At 35.8% G+C, this 20,211-nt stretch overlaps 1 protein-coding gene across 3 annotated transcripts in view; it reads right to left on the reverse strand.

Moving 5' to 3' along the window:
• Positions 1-20,211, reverse strand: part of TM2D1 (TM2 domain containing 1) — a 310,656-nt gene that overhangs the window by 286,785 nt on the left and 3,660 nt on the right. For 2 of the 3 annotated variants that reach the window (XM_063298037.1, XM_063298038.1), the window contains exons 4-7: positions 18,095-18,186; positions 13,046-13,119; positions 11,053-11,171; positions 1,901-5,360 (exon numbers count right to left, since the gene is read on the reverse strand). In XM_063298037.1, the coding sequence (XP_063154107.1) occupies positions 11,061-11,171; positions 13,046-13,119; positions 18,095-18,186 (277 nt within the window). In that variant the 3' untranslated portion in view covers positions 1,901-5,360; positions 11,053-11,060. Of the gene's footprint in view, positions 1-1,900; positions 5,361-11,052; positions 11,172-13,045; positions 13,120-18,094; positions 18,187-20,211 lie in introns of those variants that run through there. The other variant, XR_010067584.1, reaches the window with a different exon arrangement.

Here is a 20,211-nt window from a genome sequence, read left to right on the forward strand (position 1 = left end):
TAGTAGAGTAGGACTGATTTACAGAGCTTCAGACTTGTGCCTGCACTCTCACACTCATTTGTAGAAAGTTACTCTTCATTTGCTTTTATACCTCCAATCACTCATTTAGGAGAATACTCTGAAGAGAAGTGAGGGCATTTTTGTGCAGAAACAGCAAATGAGCTAATGAAATACTCCATTTGTATTGCATTTCTACATGTGTGTTTCTGTTGTTTCCTAAACTACAGAACAGCTGCAGGAGTTGGAATGAATCACTTTGGTTTGATAATACATAGATAAAATCCAGTTAACTTGCTTGAATCTTACATGTGCAGAGAAACTGGATCATGCATAAAGTTAATCCCATCTTTTTAAAAAATACTATGTATGTATGCTTGTTTTGTGGGTGGGATGGGAAGTTAGCCTAACAGTAGAGTCATTATTCTAACAGCATTTATTGTGGCTTTGAGTCTTCTTTCTGAATTTTCTTTATTGAAGGAATAAGGCCATAAGCTACAACCTCACTTTTAATTGGGTGTTTCTTTTGTCTTTGAAATAACAAATAAGTGCATCTTGTAACTCTAGAACAGAAAGCATCTGCTCTCAGATCAACGTAATCTAAAAGATTATGTCAACTCATTTATTGAGTCAGGGATGATCTGTTGCTTTCTGTAGGTAGAATAGGGCCATCCCAATGTCCCCATTCTATCAAGAGAGAGCCCTTAGTAACCCAAACCACTTTCCCTGTAGCCACTATGGTTTCAAAACATCTGCTTACTCTTTGCCAATTCACACAGGACCCTAAACTATAATGTGGTGCCTAGTGTGATGTGTGAACTCATTATGTCTTATTAATGATCAATGGTTTAAAAAGTCCTGATTTGACCTTGTGTGAACCCAGTCTATTCCAAGGCTAGCTGCTTTGGGGATGAATAATAGCCCATGTGCTCTTTGAAAACTATTCTGAAGTACTTTGTGAGTACAGCACTTCCCTATCAAAGCAGCCCCACTTTTTTTCAAACTTCAGCACAAGACAAAAAAAGTGTTCTGCTTTAAGAGTTGCATTAATCTGATTCTTGAAGAATTACTTCATTGTACTTCTTAACTCATGATCTTGTAGAGAGCCTGCTTCACTTTGCCCTTCTGGTATACTAGCTGCTGCTATGAAGCAAGCAAATGCAACTTATAAGCCTATTTTTATGTCGCTGTGCTGATCAGAGGCATTCTTCCAACTGTATTTCGGGCTGAAGGTTAACTTGCACTACCTTTGACTCTCCATATAAACTTTGCTACCCAATCCTCAGCTCCACCAGTTCTAATAGTTACCATTGTGCTATATGTATATATATTTAAAAATATATACTCCTGCTTCAATTACAGTGCCCAGCACTGAATGTCATTATGGAAACCTCTGAAAATACAGAATTGGAAATAATCACATGCCTAACTTCATATGCTTTGTAGTCATCAATGCAGTTGTTTTGAAAGCTAGAGTCCTTAAAGATATTCTTAGTTGCATTAAAGATCTCTGTGAACTTTCAGCTGTATCACAAAAATGAAAATCTGTGGGGAATTGTACCAGAATGGGAAAAAAATCTGAATATTTTTTCAGGATTAAACCTATTGCTACTACCATGTATTTTCTTCTGTATCACAACAGAAGAAGAGAATTATTATAATGTTGGAATGGAGGAAATGCATTTTAAAGATATTTTCACGCTCATCTGAGCCCATGGCAAGTACAGAGAGAAGGAAATGTTTTTTCCTTCTTAGTTGCCAGCACATGATGTCCATCTGCCAAAATGCTCTGGAAATGGTCAAAGCCAGAATATGGCAAAGGTGCACATATCAATACCTAGTAATCCACTAACCTTAATCACAGCATAAAATATGAACAATTATTTACTAAATCACTACAATCTGCTTTAAAACATACCAATTGATTTATTAAGGAATACATATTTCCAAGAGCAAAATGCTGTCATGTAGAATGCCCAAGGAGCATACATCCCAAAGAACAAGAAGCCTTAAGAATGATTCAATCCGGAAAAGATCCATTCTGGCTTCATAAACAACTGACAACAGAATTTGTAAACAGAATAAATAAATGTTAATGAAACTTAGAGAATTGAACCAGGCCCTCAGTAATTTGTTTCCACGAAGAAGGAAAGATGGCTTTATGATTATCCATTCCATTAGGGACAGGCAGTACCGTATCTCAGCTGGAAGGTCAGGCAGCACTGACCTTTAGTATATCTCAATGCAACCTGCAACATCAACGTTTTTTCTTCTAGGCAAACACAGAGCTGAGGAGGATCCCACCCAAAAAAAAAAAAAAACTTACCTTGAACGCAGCTGTATCTTCAAGAACAAAGTCTGTAGGAAATCTGGCTAATGCCAAATGAGATTCAGGCTACTTTCTTCTTCTATACTCTCCCAGGTAGAAGCCATGGCCCAACCACTTCTCTCAGAAACCTAGTCTCCAGCAGCACTTCATCTCCTTTTTACAGAAGCTAAACTATTTCAGAGGAGGCAAAGGCCTTTTAAAGAACACATCTCTGAATCTATTCTATTACATCTAAATGCTTCGTACTGCAGTATTCCATTGGCAAAAAAACTTACTCCTTAACCTGCTGAACTACTCATCCCTTGGCCCCTATGTTTCCCAGATACAGCCCTCAGACTATGTCTTAATGCCATCCTCATCTCAAAAACTTGCACGCTGGAAACTTATTTTTACAGTACAAAGATCACTTCCAAATTGTTCACATGAGGTCCAGTTATTTATCTATTCAACTATATAAGACATGGTTAATTATAATCGTGGAAGAAAAACGTTTTCATATGGAAGACCTAGCCTTGAAGAACATTGTTTTTAATCATAATTTATATCAGCTTCAGATGTCCCTAAGATTGAAGCAGAAAGTATTGATACTTTATAATAAAATGTATCAGATATTAACTCATAAGGCTACAACACCCAATCTGTACATTTTCTAAAGAGATTTCAAAATATTTCTAAATTCTAAACATAATTTGAAGAGCACATACAAGGAAGATAAAAGTGTTCCAAGCTTGTCCATCTTTAGACATGAGGGATTATGTCTATCTTTCCCTATCTTTAAATTAGAAGATTATTTAAAGTTATCTAGTTACATATTTAAGAAGTCTTACATTGTGTTCAGTGGGCATATTTTCCTATCAGCAATAATTTTCCACTGCATTGTTCCACTGCATTTCAAGAGTAACCATGCTCCAGTAGTTGCACTTTATTTAAAGAGATTTCTTTATCATTTAACTTTATTACACCAGGCACAGCCTGGATGCTGTTCGAGTGACAAGGACTATTTCCTTAATTACTGTACATTGATAATAGCATTTACTCTGGCAGCCTCAATGCTATTCAATCAAGTGAGATTCAATACACAAAAAAAGGCTGATTTGCCAGAAGGAAGATGAGCATAAATGCCTGCCATCATATTCTATTTTTAAAGGTAAAGTTATTTCTTGCAGAATTTTTATTAAAAACCGTAATACAATATTCTTCTGAGTTTTGTTTGAAAAAAATACATCATCTGCCCAAGCTAATGACATTTTCTATTATGTATTTTCTCCTACCACCCATTCTAAAATATTTGATCACATCCTACTTTGAAAAACAAGTGTGTGTGTGTGTGTTTATCTTACTCAGATGTAGATTTTACATCTACTGTTTCAAGTTTTTAATTTTGGATTGCTGCACTTAGTCATTGCTTGATTAAGTGATGACTAAGGTGAATGGTTTATACAATTGAAATTTTGCAGCAAATGCAGTACATGCTGAAAATGCCGACTTCAGCATTACACACATCTTTTGGCAGAAGGTTAAAGAGGACATTTAAATATAAAGGCAAACTATGATGAGATCAAAGCTCATAAAACAAATGAAACCTGGATAACAGTGTGTTAAATTACTACAGGAAAAAAATGACCTATTCAGATAACTAATTTGAGTCCAACAAGACAAATTACTAAAGGGAAGGCTTATTTTTTCCCCTAGTTTCCTTAAGCAAAGAAGCAGAAACACTATATACTTTATACCTTTTTCCTAAAGTGAAATAGCATAATTGCACATCAAGGATCCTTGAACACCATCAAATATTCTTGAACACCATAAAGCAGACATATATAGTAGCTTCAGACTGTTCTAGCTCTATCTTCCAGTTTGCTTACATGAGGATAATCAAACAAGAGTTTATTTTCATAACAGAAATCTACCATAAAAATCCCTTACTTCAGTTTTAGCATGTGTGGAACACTTTTAGTAAGGCAAGTCTCAGCTAGGAGTTGCAGAGCATTTGACATCACTTTTTTTATGGCTTATGAAGTGGATTTGACTTTAAACAACAGCTAAGATTTTCCAAGCTGACAAAAGTGACATTACCAATAACCAACGTGTATGGGGACACAAGGTATTTTATGATTGGAAGAAGTGATATATATTTATGCTTAGATTCCTCAAGAACAGTAAGATAAAAATGCCACAAATATTCAACTCCAACCTGGGAAGGGAGACAATGATGTAAATGTTCCTGGGGAACAATATTCTTATTCTGTTGAACGAGGTGAGCCAAGACACTTAAGCTCTAGAGAACCTTTAACATAGGAAGCTATTTATCATAACAAGCTTGGTTGAGACTGCTCCCCATACTGAACCAATTAGAGCAGCTTATTTCGTCATACTTCATAACTTGCAATGATAGGTTTCCAAGCCTGGCGCAGTGCAGTAATTGAATTTTGATCAAACACACATGGCCCATAACCCACTGTATGAAACTTTCAGAACAGTTCGCAGCTTCTAAATATCCAGTCAACTCATTGCCAAAAGTACAGAATGTACTTGATGTGAGGGCGGGAGGGAGTGAATGAGCTGCAACCTGGTACATCTGTATAACAACACATTTTTTGTTTGATTTCTCTTCTTCTTTTTAAATAGCAGTAGGGAAAGGGCTGTTGAGTGGTGAGGTAATTTCTTCCTGTTTTTCCTTTATATTCACACACACACTTTTCAGCTTTTGTGTAACTCATATAAAGTCCTTTGTGCAGTAGTTCATGATGTATTTATCATAAAATGTCCATATTTTGCTTTCATTTACCAAACAATTTAAAAGATAAGTCATTGTCTTCTTTTCAATAGGGTTACAGTTAAAGCCATGGCACAAAAGCTCTCAGCTCCTTTTGTGTAATCAGCAGAGTGTATAATAACGCAGTCTACTACTTCTCCTTTGTGCAGAAAGAGCGGATGACAAGAGTTGATGACGCTTCTCTGTCCTCCGAAGACAGTCCACTTCCGTCATTTAGTGTGCAGGCATCTTCTCACGCTCAAATAAAATAAGTGAATTCTGGAAAAAAAAATTATCAGCCATAAAACGCGTGCATAGCTAAAGTATAAAAGAATACATTTAAAACATTCCTCTGCTCCAAGTACACAGAGCACAGGCAAAAGCTTTAGGACTGTACTGCTTTATTCATCCTTGCAATAGCAGAATAAAGGACAGTTCCATAGAACTTGAACAGCAGCGATACCATATGATCAAGGAGGAAGGTTAGATTGTCTTCAACTTTGCTTTGTCCTCTATTTTCCTGCTCATTTATAATGTTCTGTGTCCAGAGGAGTTGCTATACAATGGACACGCAATGGAATTTCCTTCCATCAATGTCACCACATACTTCAAACACATTTCCAGCACTGTTTACACACCCATAGTTTGATAGCTGTGTGGGCTAAACACAATTTTTTTTCTTCCTTGCTTATGTCATTGTCTATAATCTAAGGCAGTGGTTCTCAAACATTTTGGTCTCAGGAACCCATTATGTTCTTAAAAATGCTTGGGAATCCCAAAGAGCTTTGGTTTATGTTATCTATCAATATTCGTGTGTGTGTGCGCACATGCACGCCTTTGAGTCAGTCTTGACTCCTGGTGACTGCCTGGACAAGTCCCTGCAGTTTTCTTGGCAAGGCTTTTCAGAAGCGGTTTGCCATTTCTTGCTTCCTAGGGCTGAGAAAGAGTGACTAGCCCAAGGTCACCCAGCTGGCTTCGTCCTTAATGTGGGACTAGGACTCATGGTCTCCTGGTCCCAGTGCCTTAACCATGACACCAAACTGGCTTTCTGATATTTACTATATTATAAATTAAAACTGAGAAATTTTAAAAATATTTATTTGACTTTGTGGACCCCCTGGAAGGGTCTTGGGGACTCCCAGGGGTCCCCAAACCACACTTTAGGAACCGCTGATCTAAGGTATACCTACAGGTGTTTAAAACTATTGCCTAGATTTAATATGCTAGGTGTGAATTGGTACATTAGGCATCTGAGCCCTTCTTTGAAAGAAGCAAAGTAAATTCAGCAGTTCCAGAATTTCACTTGATACACTAGAATACCATACTCCTGAATGATATACTTTTGTTCAACTTACAGTTGTTCACACACTAATTAAATGTTACTTATCCTACACAAGATCACCAGACAGGCTGTTTGAACTTAGAAGCCCATGTGTCTGCATACCTGCCACAGAAAGAAGCCACTGCCTTTAACAGAGCAACACAGATGAAGAAACCTCATTGCATGATACCAACCAATCCAACAAGCTCACTAAGTGGTACAGAGGTAATATAAATACATGTTGAACTTCTTCCTTGCTTAACCTATACATAAAAGATAAAGCTGTCAGGACTACCGAAGAGAGTTTATACTTAGTTTAGAGATTATTTTCTTCAGTTAGTGCAAAAGTAGGCAAGCTTAGTGATACTGACATCTTCAGGTTAAAGGTCTGAAGGCAACGGAACTGAGACAGCTGTCTACCTGAAACATCTAAATGGAACGGCTGAAAACTGGCATCAGAGGAGACAACATTAGGAAAGCAGTCCCAAACCTGCAACTGTATTCAATGGATACTCACATAGTTTTGGCTATGTTTGTGCTGGTAGAAAATAATGAATTGTGAAAAGAAAAAAGATAATTCTTCCAGTACTTAGACATGAACATGTTCCGTGGTTAAAAGCAGGCTTTGCTAGGATAATTATCATTCTAAAAATCAGGCAACTGAAAGCCAAACCCTTTCCCTGTTTATCTTAAAGCAAATAAAAATATTTTTTGTCTGAGGGAGAGGCTGAAAATGAACATAACTCCATTGTTATAAACAATGCAGTTGTATATGGTATAAATGTACAGTTGTACAGCCATATAAACATTCAGTTCTGAAGAGGGATAAAGCAAATTTCTTCAGAAGAGAATTTACACAGCAATTATATTAATAGATTCTGATGTCTAGAATTGTCAAACACAATTTAGGAACATGATGCTTCATATGCAGTTGCTGAAACTACTATACATTTTCTTTGTGTTCTAAAGGATTCTGAAAGCAGGCACATTCTTTTTTAATATTTGCAATGAACTGTTAAACACACCACTTAAGCCTACGTAACCTTTCATAAAGACTAAGTATGAAATCCACAGAATCTCACAAGATTGAAAAAATAGATGGATTGTATGTAATTTTATCATTTAATATTGAAGCAGAACCTAGCAGTAAAACATTTAGAATGCATAACTGGATTTAAAAAGTTCAATATTTGCTTCCTACTATTAAAGTCTAGAGAGCTAGTTTGGTGTAGTGGTTACGGCACCGGGCTAGAAACCGGGAGACTGTGAGTTCTAGTCCGGCCTTAGGCACAAAACCAGCTGGGTGACCTTGGGCCTGTTACTTTCTCTCAGCCTAGGAAGAAGGCAATGGCAAACCACTTCTGAAAAACCTGCCAAGAAAACTCAGGGACTTGTCCAGGCAGTCTCCGAGAATCAGACACAATTGAGTGGATTAAAAAAAAATCAAAGCCTGAGCCCTGAATAACAATTTGGTTTAGGCAGAAGCTCTCTTGGTCTTATTGATTAGCACAGAATAAAAGAGACATCACTGCTGAGCTGAACATTGCAAATTTTAAGTAACAGGAGGCCTAAGGGTAAGGAAATCAAACCAAACACCTTTGCTAAAAGCTGTATTCTGTAGTTATTCCTAGTCCACAAATGCTTCCAAGTCCACAAATAGCTTGATTCACTAAGAGAAGATAATTAAGATAATTAATATCAGGCAATTTCACTGCTTGAAAAACATAGTTACTGTCTTCCAAACTACAGCTCAAATAAGTACAGCACTGAAGGGAGATCTCTGATACTCATGAGGCATTTCTCCCTAGTGAGTAGATTCATCAACGTTAGTTGGAATACTCCAGTAACATGTTTATCCTATTTACAGAATAAATACATAGATATGCAGGGGTTTAATTATAGAAAATATAAATGGCCTATATGGTGGTAACATTACTCAATAGTGTCAAGGTTTTGTATCAGGTATAGCAAATAGTCTCTTCCCAGTCCACTTTTCCAGAGCCGACTCAAGATAAGTAAACTTACTGCAGAAAATTAGGAAGCCATACATACATTCTTCACCTAACAGCACACAGGAATCTTTCCTTTTATATATGTTTGAATTTTGGATCGCACTTTTTCATGCCAATATTTGTGTGGCTATTCATTTCCTGACCTTGATGTTTTCAGCAGCTTTCTCTTGCATGAAAATCAAAGCCTCACCAGCTTCAACCCTTATAAACAGTATCCTTGAAAGTGTGTAATTCTGTTTTACCTTACCTTCACATGGAAGGAAAATGGCCATCCAAATATCCATAGTGGATGTTACAGTCTATCCCAAGTTCTGAAATTAAGCCTTAGATTGTACTGTGCTAGCTAACTCAATCCAGATTAAGAGCATTAAAAATGTTACTTAGAAAGTAGCTGCCATAGCCTCAGATAACAAATACCTCAGCTCAGTGTAACAGAAAGCTTAAGTACAAACTTAATGGGTTGAGGAACTTTACTGAATTGAGATAACTACAATTAATATCTCATGAGTTTCACCACTTAAGTGCAGATTCTGTTCCTGGATGAAAATATTTATCACCTTTAAAATACATTTGAAGCCTTTAATACACACAGGAAGTTATGATATATTTATTACAATTGCCTTATAAAAGCAGGGTAGGAGGTAACTTTATTTTGAAAATATGACTTCATGTTGAACTTTAACTATGTCATCTTTGCTTGTGATAAAAGTCTAAGAAGGACCATATAAAAAATCTGTCAATATAGATAGAAGGGGACTTTAGTTACAATTGTTGCTGTTGGAGATACAATCCTACAACTGGAACATTAAGTCAGGTCTTTGGACATCTACTATGAATGCCCTATTTTGGTATGAAAGCTGCAATATTGATAGCATGACTTTACAGTACTTGATGTTCATTAAAGATACATGTATTCTTTAGAGATATGCTGGCAATTAAAAATGTTATGATCTTGGTATGCTATAGGGAACAAATGGAACTCAAAATAAACCTGGTGTCCTAGAGTAAAAAAAATTAGGTGAAGTGGTAGTCCATGCTGAGTGCTGCTTCTCATCTAGACCCAGAAAAATTGGCCAAGATAGTGATTTTTAAAAGATTAAACTTTAAACGTTTTCCCATATTAAACAACAGAAGCAACAGTTAAGAATTTGTTTTGCTACTAGACCTGCACAAACAGCAAAAGAATGACAGCAATAATTAAAAAAAAAAACTTCCCCAAAATGCCAAAATAACTGCATATTTGCTTGAGGTTTGTTTCTTCCTAGTGTACATGCACAGGCACGTTTTTTGTATTTAACATGCTGCCTCTTCAAATTTCAACAAATGTGCAGTAACTGTTGTATTTGGAAATTCAACAGTTTAAAAGCCTAGCAGCCTATCTATAATCATACTTTTGAATCTGGTAATTTTTCTGAAAGCACAACTTGAAAAGAAAGGGAATGATAACATTACATTCAACCATGAACTATGATTTCTTGTAACAAAGTATTTAAAAGCAGCAGTAAACTTATCTATCAGGCAGGAAATCAGCTTATGTCCAAAATGGTTCTTGATTTCTGAACATGAGTTTAATTGACTCTCCCCTTGTCTCTATCTGCCTCCTCAACTTCAATTACCTTCAGCCAATGACAAAAGGGTGGAATCCATGACTGCAGTTTACTGGCTAATACAGTCTTTAAATATCCATGGTCTGGATGAATTAAAAATATAATAACCAAATGCAGAACAAAACTATGAATATATGCTATTTTATCCCATGCTTAAAAGAATAAAATAATACATTGCAAGTTCTGGATGTTTTGTATACACTTTGGCCATGTCCCACTATTTTGGCATTTATCTAGAAATAAAAAATAATGGAGATTTTGTGCATGGGGGAAGAACAAAAATAATGATTATACAATTATTAACAGCTGTGCCCTGCTAGCAAGTGATTGTCGACATTTAAAATATTTTTGTTTTTTGAGAAAAAGACAAGGAAGAGGAACAATTAAATTCAATTTGCTTGAATTGTTTTGTCTATAAAGCAATTTCCAGGATTTTTGTCTTTTTAATTTTATATGAAACACAGTGGTTGAATACAATGGACATGACACTGTAAATTGTCACTACTGTGTATTAGTCTTGATACGTGATTTAAAAATGTTTCTTCACAAATATTGACAATTTCAACTTGCTCATAGATTCTGCATTCATATAAGGATATTCATTAACTATTTCAGATTAATAGTTAAACAGATGATTCAAAATCAGTTTTATCAGAGAACACATATCTATACAGAAAGGATTTTCTTGTTTTTTATGCCCTTTTTATGTTGTTGCCAACTATACTATAAATTCATCTGAAAAAGTAGTCTATTAGTATAGGATGGATATGTATATAAGTGGAGAATGTCACCAATTCTGACAAAAAGCAGGGCAAGAACCACCCTGAAAATGCATGCAACAAGATCATATTGATTCCCTTAGCTCATTCCAATTAAGTGGTTTTTACAGACAGTTTCAGAAATCTTAACTGAAATGAATGAAAGAAAATAGCTTTATTGTTCTATGCCTTTGTATAAATTAATCTCTGTTTGACAAAAATAGAATCACTGGTCAGACATAACATTCTTGATATTCAGATTAAGGCACTTACTGGCAAGACTAAGGGTATATTTGAGGTTTTCTGTATGTTTCATTCGTAATACTCAGCCTGGTAAGCCTTGCACCATAATAATCTATTATGTAATTAGAACCATCAGATGGTCCCACAATCTGGAAAAGAAAGTATTACATTTTTTAAAATTCTACTTTAAAATGGTACAACACACACACACCCCTTCTGAAAACTGTATCTTCCATATCCATAATATTGCATTTAATATGACTACAAACAACTATAAAACTCCTAAAATGTCTGAAATGTATTTTTCACTTTTGTTCTATTAAAAATTACAGTTGTTGTCTGGATACGCATATAATTTCAAGTACATTTCTCATAGTAAATGTGGGCAAATTTAATTCCAAGGACATGCGTGTAGGAAACAGAATAACAATGTATACAGGTAGTCCTTGCTTAATGACCACAATTGAGACAGGAATTTTGGTTACTAAGTGAAGTGGTCATTAAACAAATCTGACCTGATTTTATGACCTTTTTTTGGTGGCTGTTAAGCGAATCACTGCAGGTGTTAAGTGAACCATGTGGTTGTTAAGTGAACCATGTGGTTGTTAAGTGAATCATGTGGTTCCCTATTGATTTTGCTTGCCAGAAACTGGCCGGGAAGGTCAAAAATGGTGATCAAGTGACCACGGGGTGCTGTGACAGTCATAAATGCAAACTGGTTGCCATGTGCCCAAATTGTGATCTCATGACTGTGGGGATGCTGCAACAGTCATAAGTGTGAGGACTGGTTGTAAGTCTTTTTTTTCAGCACTGTTGTAACTCCGAACCATCACTAAATGAATGGTTCTTAAGCAAGGACTACCTGTACCCAAAAACAGAATAAAAAGGTGTACCCAATATCCCATCAGGACAAAACAAGAACTGATGCTCTTCGACTTGTGCAACTGCTAGGAGCACAACTAGAATTATTGGAGTTTAATGAAGTTTTTTTAATTCTTTAACAGCTTTGATCAAGCAGAACCAATTTATTAGATCTGACTTGTGTGCAAAGGTATGAGCCAACTTTCTAATAAGCAGAAGGTTTGTGCTAGTAAATGTTTGTTACATATTTATTAAAGGGAGGTTTACATGTATATATTAAACATCCATTTAATCAATTAGTCAAATATTTTTTACTAAGCAGCAATATTATCAATAACTGAAGGCAATGCAGCAAATACAATATAGAAATGTATTTTTAATTTTTTCCCCAATTTTTAAACATTCTTCTGAACACCAGCTTTTAATATAAAAGCTTTTCTCACTGGAAACTGATCTCTGCCTTATAGCTTTAATTATCTCATTCTTGAAGTTTCACAAGTTTGCTTACATCTAAGAAGCAAAACAAATCTTCAAACATACTGTGATATTCAGTTATTAAATTCAACATCATGAATACACATCAACTTACAATGGTTGCACTTTCTTCTTTACTCTGAAATAATCTTTTAGTCAGACTACATAATTTTATATTAAAATTATATTTTAATATAAAAATTATTAAAATTTAATAATTGAGTGAACTGCCTTTAAAATTATATTTTTTTAAAAATTATTACATTCTGTATACTGCTCTGATATTCCTAAAAGAAGAACAGAATAAAAACGTTGCTAACAAAATACAGTACTCTTGTCAGTTTCTGTGTTAATTTTGCAACACAGAAAAGCTACATAATGATATACGGGCAAGTTAATGTTTAGATGTCCAGTTGCACAGAATTTCTGTAGGCTGCTTCTTATCTAAAAACAAATCTAAAAAAAAATTAAAACATAAAATACTTCTGCATAAATCCCACAGTGCTTGGGACAAGCTGCTTTCACAACCAAGAGGAACATAAAAAGGCAGTGTGTGGCACAAGATGGGAGTTAACTGTTCAGATGAATAAAAATTAACAATTGCCTATGCCAAGAAGTCTGTTGCTAGAAGTCTAGGTAGCTTCTGAGACCTAAACAATGACTTTTATGCTGGATGTTCTGAACTTACCTGCATTGAAATCAGAATGAAGTCAATCAAACTACCAATTCCACAAAAGCCTACTGTGCAGAACTTTAACAAACCTGTGAAAAAAGTTGTAGTAATACCATTGAGTGGATGTGTTTTAGAATATTACAGTTTCTAGAAAATAATGTTTTTCTTGCTATAATGAGTTATCCATGCCCCCAAAAGTTCGGAAGTACCATGGGTATAGGGAAATCTCAGTTTTTAACTGTTACTGAATTGGTAGTTTTCTCTTAATCCATATACACATAGAATCCTAAATAAAACTTTTACACCACTTACGTTTAAACACCAGAAAGAAGGACTGCTGAAAAACAAGCCAATGGGTGTCCAAGGCAACTTTTTAACAAGTTTGAAACAAGAACAGCTATTCTTTAAAACTAAGAGAAATGCCAACTCAATTTGTGGGGCTGAGGGAAGGAAAACTGTTTGGTGACCTGCCAACAGCAGTAAATTGTACATAAGAACGTAGTTCATACATTTAGACAATCAACATAAAATAACTTTGGTACAAAAAGGGTATAAGCAGACATGCACATTTTTCTCATATGGAGGGGGGTAGGGTAGGGGACCTAGGATGCTTCTTTAGTACTTCTCTCCAAGGTGACAGGATGCACTTTCTTACTTCTAGATGTTAGGGTTTTATTAAGGTTGGAGTACTAGAGCTTGAAGTCATATGATGTCATTCTATAATCTGTAATTACTTAGTTAATTATAATATCAATCCATCTTTGCCTCTTCAGAATCAAGTATTAATAATTGGATTATTTATCGAACCTCCACAAAACTATTCTTTTGCAATTATCAGGTTTCACTTACTACTGTGAGCAATAACAATATAATCTAGGTAATGTATTTTGTCTCTGGAAGCTGGGCAAGGAGTATCAGACATGCTAACATTTCTGCAACTAGGAATTGCATGGATGGTTTTTAAAATAAGATGGACAGCAGATATCTGGAGATCTAAATAGTCTGAGACTCAGAAAGGGGGTAGTTTAGCACAGAAAACCAGAACATATTTGAATTAAAGTACTTCATTATACAAACTTCAGAATAAACAAAAAAAGGTAAAAGCTCCTAATTAGATGAAAATTTTATAAGCTTAGTGTAAACACAGCTGACATTGCTTCCAACTTCAAAATCTTTTAAAAGTTCTCAACAAGTAAGACATCAGCAGCAAACCATACTAAAAGTACAAAGAAGTTGAAACATGAAACATGACTCCTGTTACTTGAGTATCACATCATAAGGCTGGCCTTTATGCTTATTTTTCAATCATTATGTTTAGCTTTAAGTCTAAAATTATGGAGCAGTGGCATCCATGAAGCTGTTTGGAAAAAAACATTTCAACATTTCTAACAGCACTGCTTATTCTCCTAGGCAAAATCTGTAGGCAGAACACTACATCATGGAAAGGGACAACTTGCTCAGAGTTATGCTTTAGCAATATTTATTATATGTGAGTCTGCCTTGGCTAAGCCTTCAGAAGCTTCAGCTGGTTCAAATCCTGTCACCCATTAGCGCAATCTTATTACACTAAGGAACTTCATAGGATGCTAATTTGTTTCTGGACACAATTCAACATACTATTTTGACTTTTAAAGCCTTTAGTAGTTTGGGATGCAAGTATTTTAATGGAACATCTGTAACCAGACAAATCTGAAGAAATAATTGTAGGTTCTCCTCCAGGTACCATCATATGAAGTTAAACAGGTGGCCTTTTCTGTGATCGCAGCCACCTGTAAAACCTTCATCCCAAGGAACAGCAGCCTGACACCTTTTTTTTTTTTACTGTATTTATAGATAAGGCAAATTCTGTCTTATTTACTCTTTATTATTTCCATATATACATTATTTTTTTCTCTTTTCAAATTGTTCTTGTTTGTATAGAATCGTCAAGCTACCAAAAGTACAATTTGTTGTAAAGGCAGGACCTCACACTTTTCAATAAATAAAGCTGGAAAGCAATAAAAATCATCTGTTAGTTTTTACCTTAAGACTTGTGTTATGTATTATTATGTATGTTGTTGTTTATTCGTTTAGTCGCTTCCGACTCTTCGTGACTTCATGGACCAGCCCACGCCAGAGCTTCCTGTCGGTCGTCAACACCCCCAGCTCCCCCAGGGACGAGTCCGTCACCTCTAGAATATCATCCATCCATCTTGCCCTTGGTTGGCCCCTCTTCCTTTTGCCTTCCACTCTCCCTAGCATCAGCATCTTCTCCAGGGTGTCCTGTCTTCTCATTATGTGGCCAAAGTATTTCAGTTTTGCCTTTAATATCATTCCCTCAAGTGAGCAGTCTGGCTTTATTTCCTGGAGGATGGACTGGTTGGATCTTCTTGCAGTCCAAGGCACTCTCAGAATTTTCCTCCAACACCACAGTTCAAAAGCATCGATCTTCCTTCGCTCAGCCTTCCTTATGGTCCAGCTCTCGCAGCCATATGTTACTACAGGGAACACCATTGCTTTAACTATGCGGGCCTTTGTTGTCAGTGTGATGTCTCTGCTCTTAACTATTTTATCGAGATTTGTCATTGCTCTTCTCTCAAGGATTAAGCGTCTTCTGATTTCCTGACTGCAGTCAGCATCTGCAGTAATCTTTGCACCTAGGAATACAAAGTCTTTCACTGCTTCTACATTTTCTCCCTCTATTTGCCAGTTCTCAATCAAGCGGGTTGCCATAATCTTGGTTTTTTTGAGGTTTAGCTGCAAGCCAGCTTTTGCACTTTCTTCTTTCACCTTCATCATAAGGCTCCTCAGTTCCTCTTCGCTTTCAGCCATCAAAGTGGTATCATCTGCATCTCTGAGATTGTTAATGTTTCTTCCAGCAATTTTAACTCCAGCCTTGGATTCCTCAAGCCCAGCTTGTCGCATGATGTGTTCTGCACACAAGTTGAATAGGTAGGGTGAGAGTATACAGCCCTGCCGTACTCCTTTCCCAATCTTAAACCAGTCCGTTGTTCCGTGGTCTGTTCTTACTGTTGCTACTTGGTCGTTATACAGATTCTTCAGGAGGCATCCAAATTATAAAACGCATATACCAGCAAAAGCACTAGTTTTTAGAGTTCTGGATGAAAAAGTATTCATCCCCTTTTGGATGTTAGGAGTATTTGCCTAAGTTTACCAATGGAAGGTATCAGAACTTCATAGAAGCCCTACTAATATAAAAATTCTGAGTGAACAAATGACACCAACACTTGGTGCTCATTTATTTCATAAACTAAGTCATCCAGTATTCCATGTTCCAGGGAGAAAACGTAACTGCCCCTTTAGCCTCAGAGTCACTCACTTCACCCCTTTTAGCTGCATCCAAATGGTTTTGCTAATTGATTATTATTCTCTCACTTTGTTGTATAGGAATTCTGACCTATCCCTTCACGGTAAACTGCTTCAACTCAGTACCTTTGAGGATTTTCTAACACATGCTCCTCTTCTTGGGTCACGCTACAATATTTCTATGAGGTTTAGGTCTGGATTTTGAATTGGCAACTCCAAATATTGAATTTGTTCTTCTACATCCATTCTCATGTAGACTTCTTTAAGTTTGGCATCACTGTCTTCTGCTTGACTCACTTGTGATTTACCTTCAGCTGACAGATGCTCTAATACTCTCCTCTAAAATATTCTGATAAAAAGCAGAATTTGTGTTTCATTCAACAATGGCAAACTCTTCAGTTCTTGAGGCAGCAAAACATCCCCAAACCATAAAAACCACCAACTCCATCATCGGCAGCTAGCATGAAGGTCCTACTATGGAATGAGTTGTTTGGTTTGTGACAGATGACATCCATGTAGCCACTTTTAGATTATCTTTTGGAAGAACACTCCTCCAGAAGTCTGGAACATCAGGTATTTTTTTGGCAGACTTAAGACAAACATTAATGCATTTTTAGTGAGCCATGGCCCCTATCTTGCTACTTGCTCATGAATCCCACTTCTACCTGGTGTTTTCTGATCATAAAGCCATAATTATAAGTTCTAGCCCTGCCCTGTTTATATACCGCTAGGATCCACATGAAGTTCTGATAACATTCAGTTGTAAAAACATGGCAACTGAAAATCCAAAAGGTGGTGAATATTCTTTCACAGAAGAGTACTACCAAGAGTCTATTTAGTACTGTCTCATTTCCCCCACCCCCACCCTAAAAAAACCTGTTTCTAACAAGCAGAAAAGATGTAATGGGTCAGGAATCCACTGAGAAATACCAACACCACACTCGATAATCTAAAAGAGTTCCAGTCCAAATGGATACACAGGCTTGATAGACTGATAAAAATATGGACAAGTAAATAATTGAAACACATTTTAAAAAGCATGTAAAAAGTAAAAGCATTATTCTTGCCAATAATGTCTCAAACCAGAAAGTAAAGTCACCACCTAAATACTTACTGACAATGGGGAAAAAAAGCAATGTATGACAACTTTGAATAATACGGGAGTAAGGTAACAGACACATGAGTTTTTAACCATGTAGTTTTTGCTTAAGTATCACATCATAAAATCTTAAAATGTTATTTGCAAAATACTTTGTATTTTAAAAATCTGTCAGGTCATAATATCTCAAACAGGTGGAACAGTTAAAATTCTTGTTTCTTCCACTTCTAATCTGCTATACATTATAAGGGTTTTTCCCCCCAATAATTTTATGGAGAAAAGGCATTTATTTTATGAAAAAAATATATATAATGGTTCAAATAAAGAAATCCACTTGATAAGCTAACACTGCTGATGCTTACCAGCCAATCTTTTAATTTTTCAAGTGCTGAGAATAGAATATGTTATCCTATCCATCCTTTTTATTGTTTGATGAAATACAAAAATATAATGATCTTGGGGATGATCTCTTTCATGTTTGCTGAATATGTCAGCCTGAATATGTCAGAATTAACTGACTGAATATGTCAGAATTAACATTCTGGCTTGATACCCATGTAAGCCACTGACAGTTGCTTCAGAATACAAATGGAATATAAATACATTAATACAGAGCCATTAACCTTCATACAGACTAATACTTAAAAGGAGGTACTTACCTAATGCAGGGTATCCTAGATAAAACCGATCTGCTCCCAACCAGCCAAGAAACAAAGACAGAGCTACTGCTACTTTATAGGAGTAACCATTTCTAGTAATAGAAATAGGAGAGAAAATTGCTGAATCAGTTTTTGAATTCATTTTCTTCACTCCATTAATTATTTAACATCAGAACTTTCAAACTGTCAAAGTTTAAGCAAATGGAAATCCAGCTATGCTTAACATGAAACAATAATACAAAAAGGAGTGAACAATTGCTCCACTATTAGAGTGTGAATATTTCATGCAACAAAGAGACATTTCAGGGCTTGAATACAATTTCAGACTTAGCTATTCTTGTACAAACACAAGCCTAGTAAAGCCAGTTTTACTTACTATCGCCATTTTTATAGAACAAAGTAAAAACAAACCAGTGTTTTTATTGATTTGCATACTCAATATTTTCTCATGCAACTGTATTACAGTAGGTATTTCAAATTGCATTGTACGTACTTCAGACAGACACATAATTTTTCCAGATATAGACATAATAGATAAAAGTAACAAACTCTCATTCCAAAGTAGCATTTTTGCACTCTTATGATTCAAACACCATGTGGTTTTCGAAAAATAAGAGTGCAAAAATGCTAAGAACGTCAACTATTCTACTAGCCAAATCTTAAGATTGGTAGTTTGGTGCTCCCCACTATTAATACTGTCTCACAGGCGTCAGTTGCAAAGACAGAGAACAGAGTTCAAACTAATCAAGACAAAGGAGGTGAAACCTAGCCAATGAGACTCACTCCGCAAATGATAGTAAGGCTACTTGTAGTTCTACATGTACCAATCGAAGCTCAGGGTTGAACTGTGGAGTCCTTGGTGCTCTCTGAGCCTTGTTGTTTTCTTGCAGATGTTTCATTGCCAGCCTAGTACACTGAAGATGTTGCCTAGGCTGGCAATGAAACGTCTGCAAGAAAACAACAAGGATCAGAGAGCACCAAGGACTCCGCAGTTCTACATGTTTTATTCTCTATATTTTCTATGTAAAATAGAAAAAAAAACTTGCATAATTTCTGTCAATTCAGTTCCTAAAATGGTCTTTACAAAAATGGTCTTTACACGTAGCAACTGATAAAAGCAATTAACTTACTTCAATTTATAAAAAGTAGCTGCATTAATCATATCTGGACTAAGTCTTGATTAATTCTACTAAAGCATCTAATCATCTGTTCATTCTGCAATGAACATTATACTCTATCTGCAAAAGCACTCCCTGATTTTCAGATTCCATGTTTTAGGACCGAAGAAGTACATTTACGCCAAGTCAAATTTTACATATTTTTTTCTTGTGTGACTTCAAAATTCTCACTAAATCCTTGAATCTCAGATATAGTGTACAAATTTCTAGTTATTCAACATTGGTCATGCATAGATATAATTGCAGTATTATAGGGTACTGTATCAAGAGTTACAATCAAATTACTGACATCTTGAACTAGGCACAGAAACAAATTGGTCGATAATAAAGTAGGACCAACACCAGAGTGACATGTATAGTTTGCAGAAACCACATTAGGCTGCTGCAGCAACGTATGACTACCACTTCAAAGATTGAAGAAAAGCTTATGCCTTAAATAATTTTATATAAAGTACAATGATAAACACTATTTGGTACACTTTAAGCAAATTTTTGAGCATATTATATATTGCAGTAGCCCAGTTTGGATGTTCCTACCCCATGAAAAACAGTAGCCATGTCTGCTTACAGGACATACCTGCCCACCAGTGACTGTAAAACATTACTACCAGTTTGCAATCAGAATTAACTTAACTGATTTAACATACCCAGAATTTGACTTCCAAACAGCTCTCCTACCCTCCTCTCCAACCAACAGTTATTAAGTGGATTAAGTTTCAATCTGTCCATTGACAGGCACAATCCAATCCATTAACAATCTTCACTCTCCTAGGACTTGATCCTTTCTGATCCCAAGTATGATAGCTATATGATCAAGTAAAGCAGGTATTAAATCAAATTAAGACAGGTCTAGTATCAGTCCTCCAATCTCTAACAGAACTGAAAGGACTGCAGCACATTTCAAAACAATAAAGTAATTTGGGTACATATACAAATGTG

The sequence above is a fragment of the Candoia aspera genome, chromosome 3 (assembly GCF_035149785.1).
Source record: "Candoia aspera isolate rCanAsp1 chromosome 3, rCanAsp1.hap2, whole genome shotgun sequence".
Lineage (NCBI taxonomy): Eukaryota > Metazoa > Chordata > Lepidosauria > Squamata > Boidae > Candoia > Candoia aspera.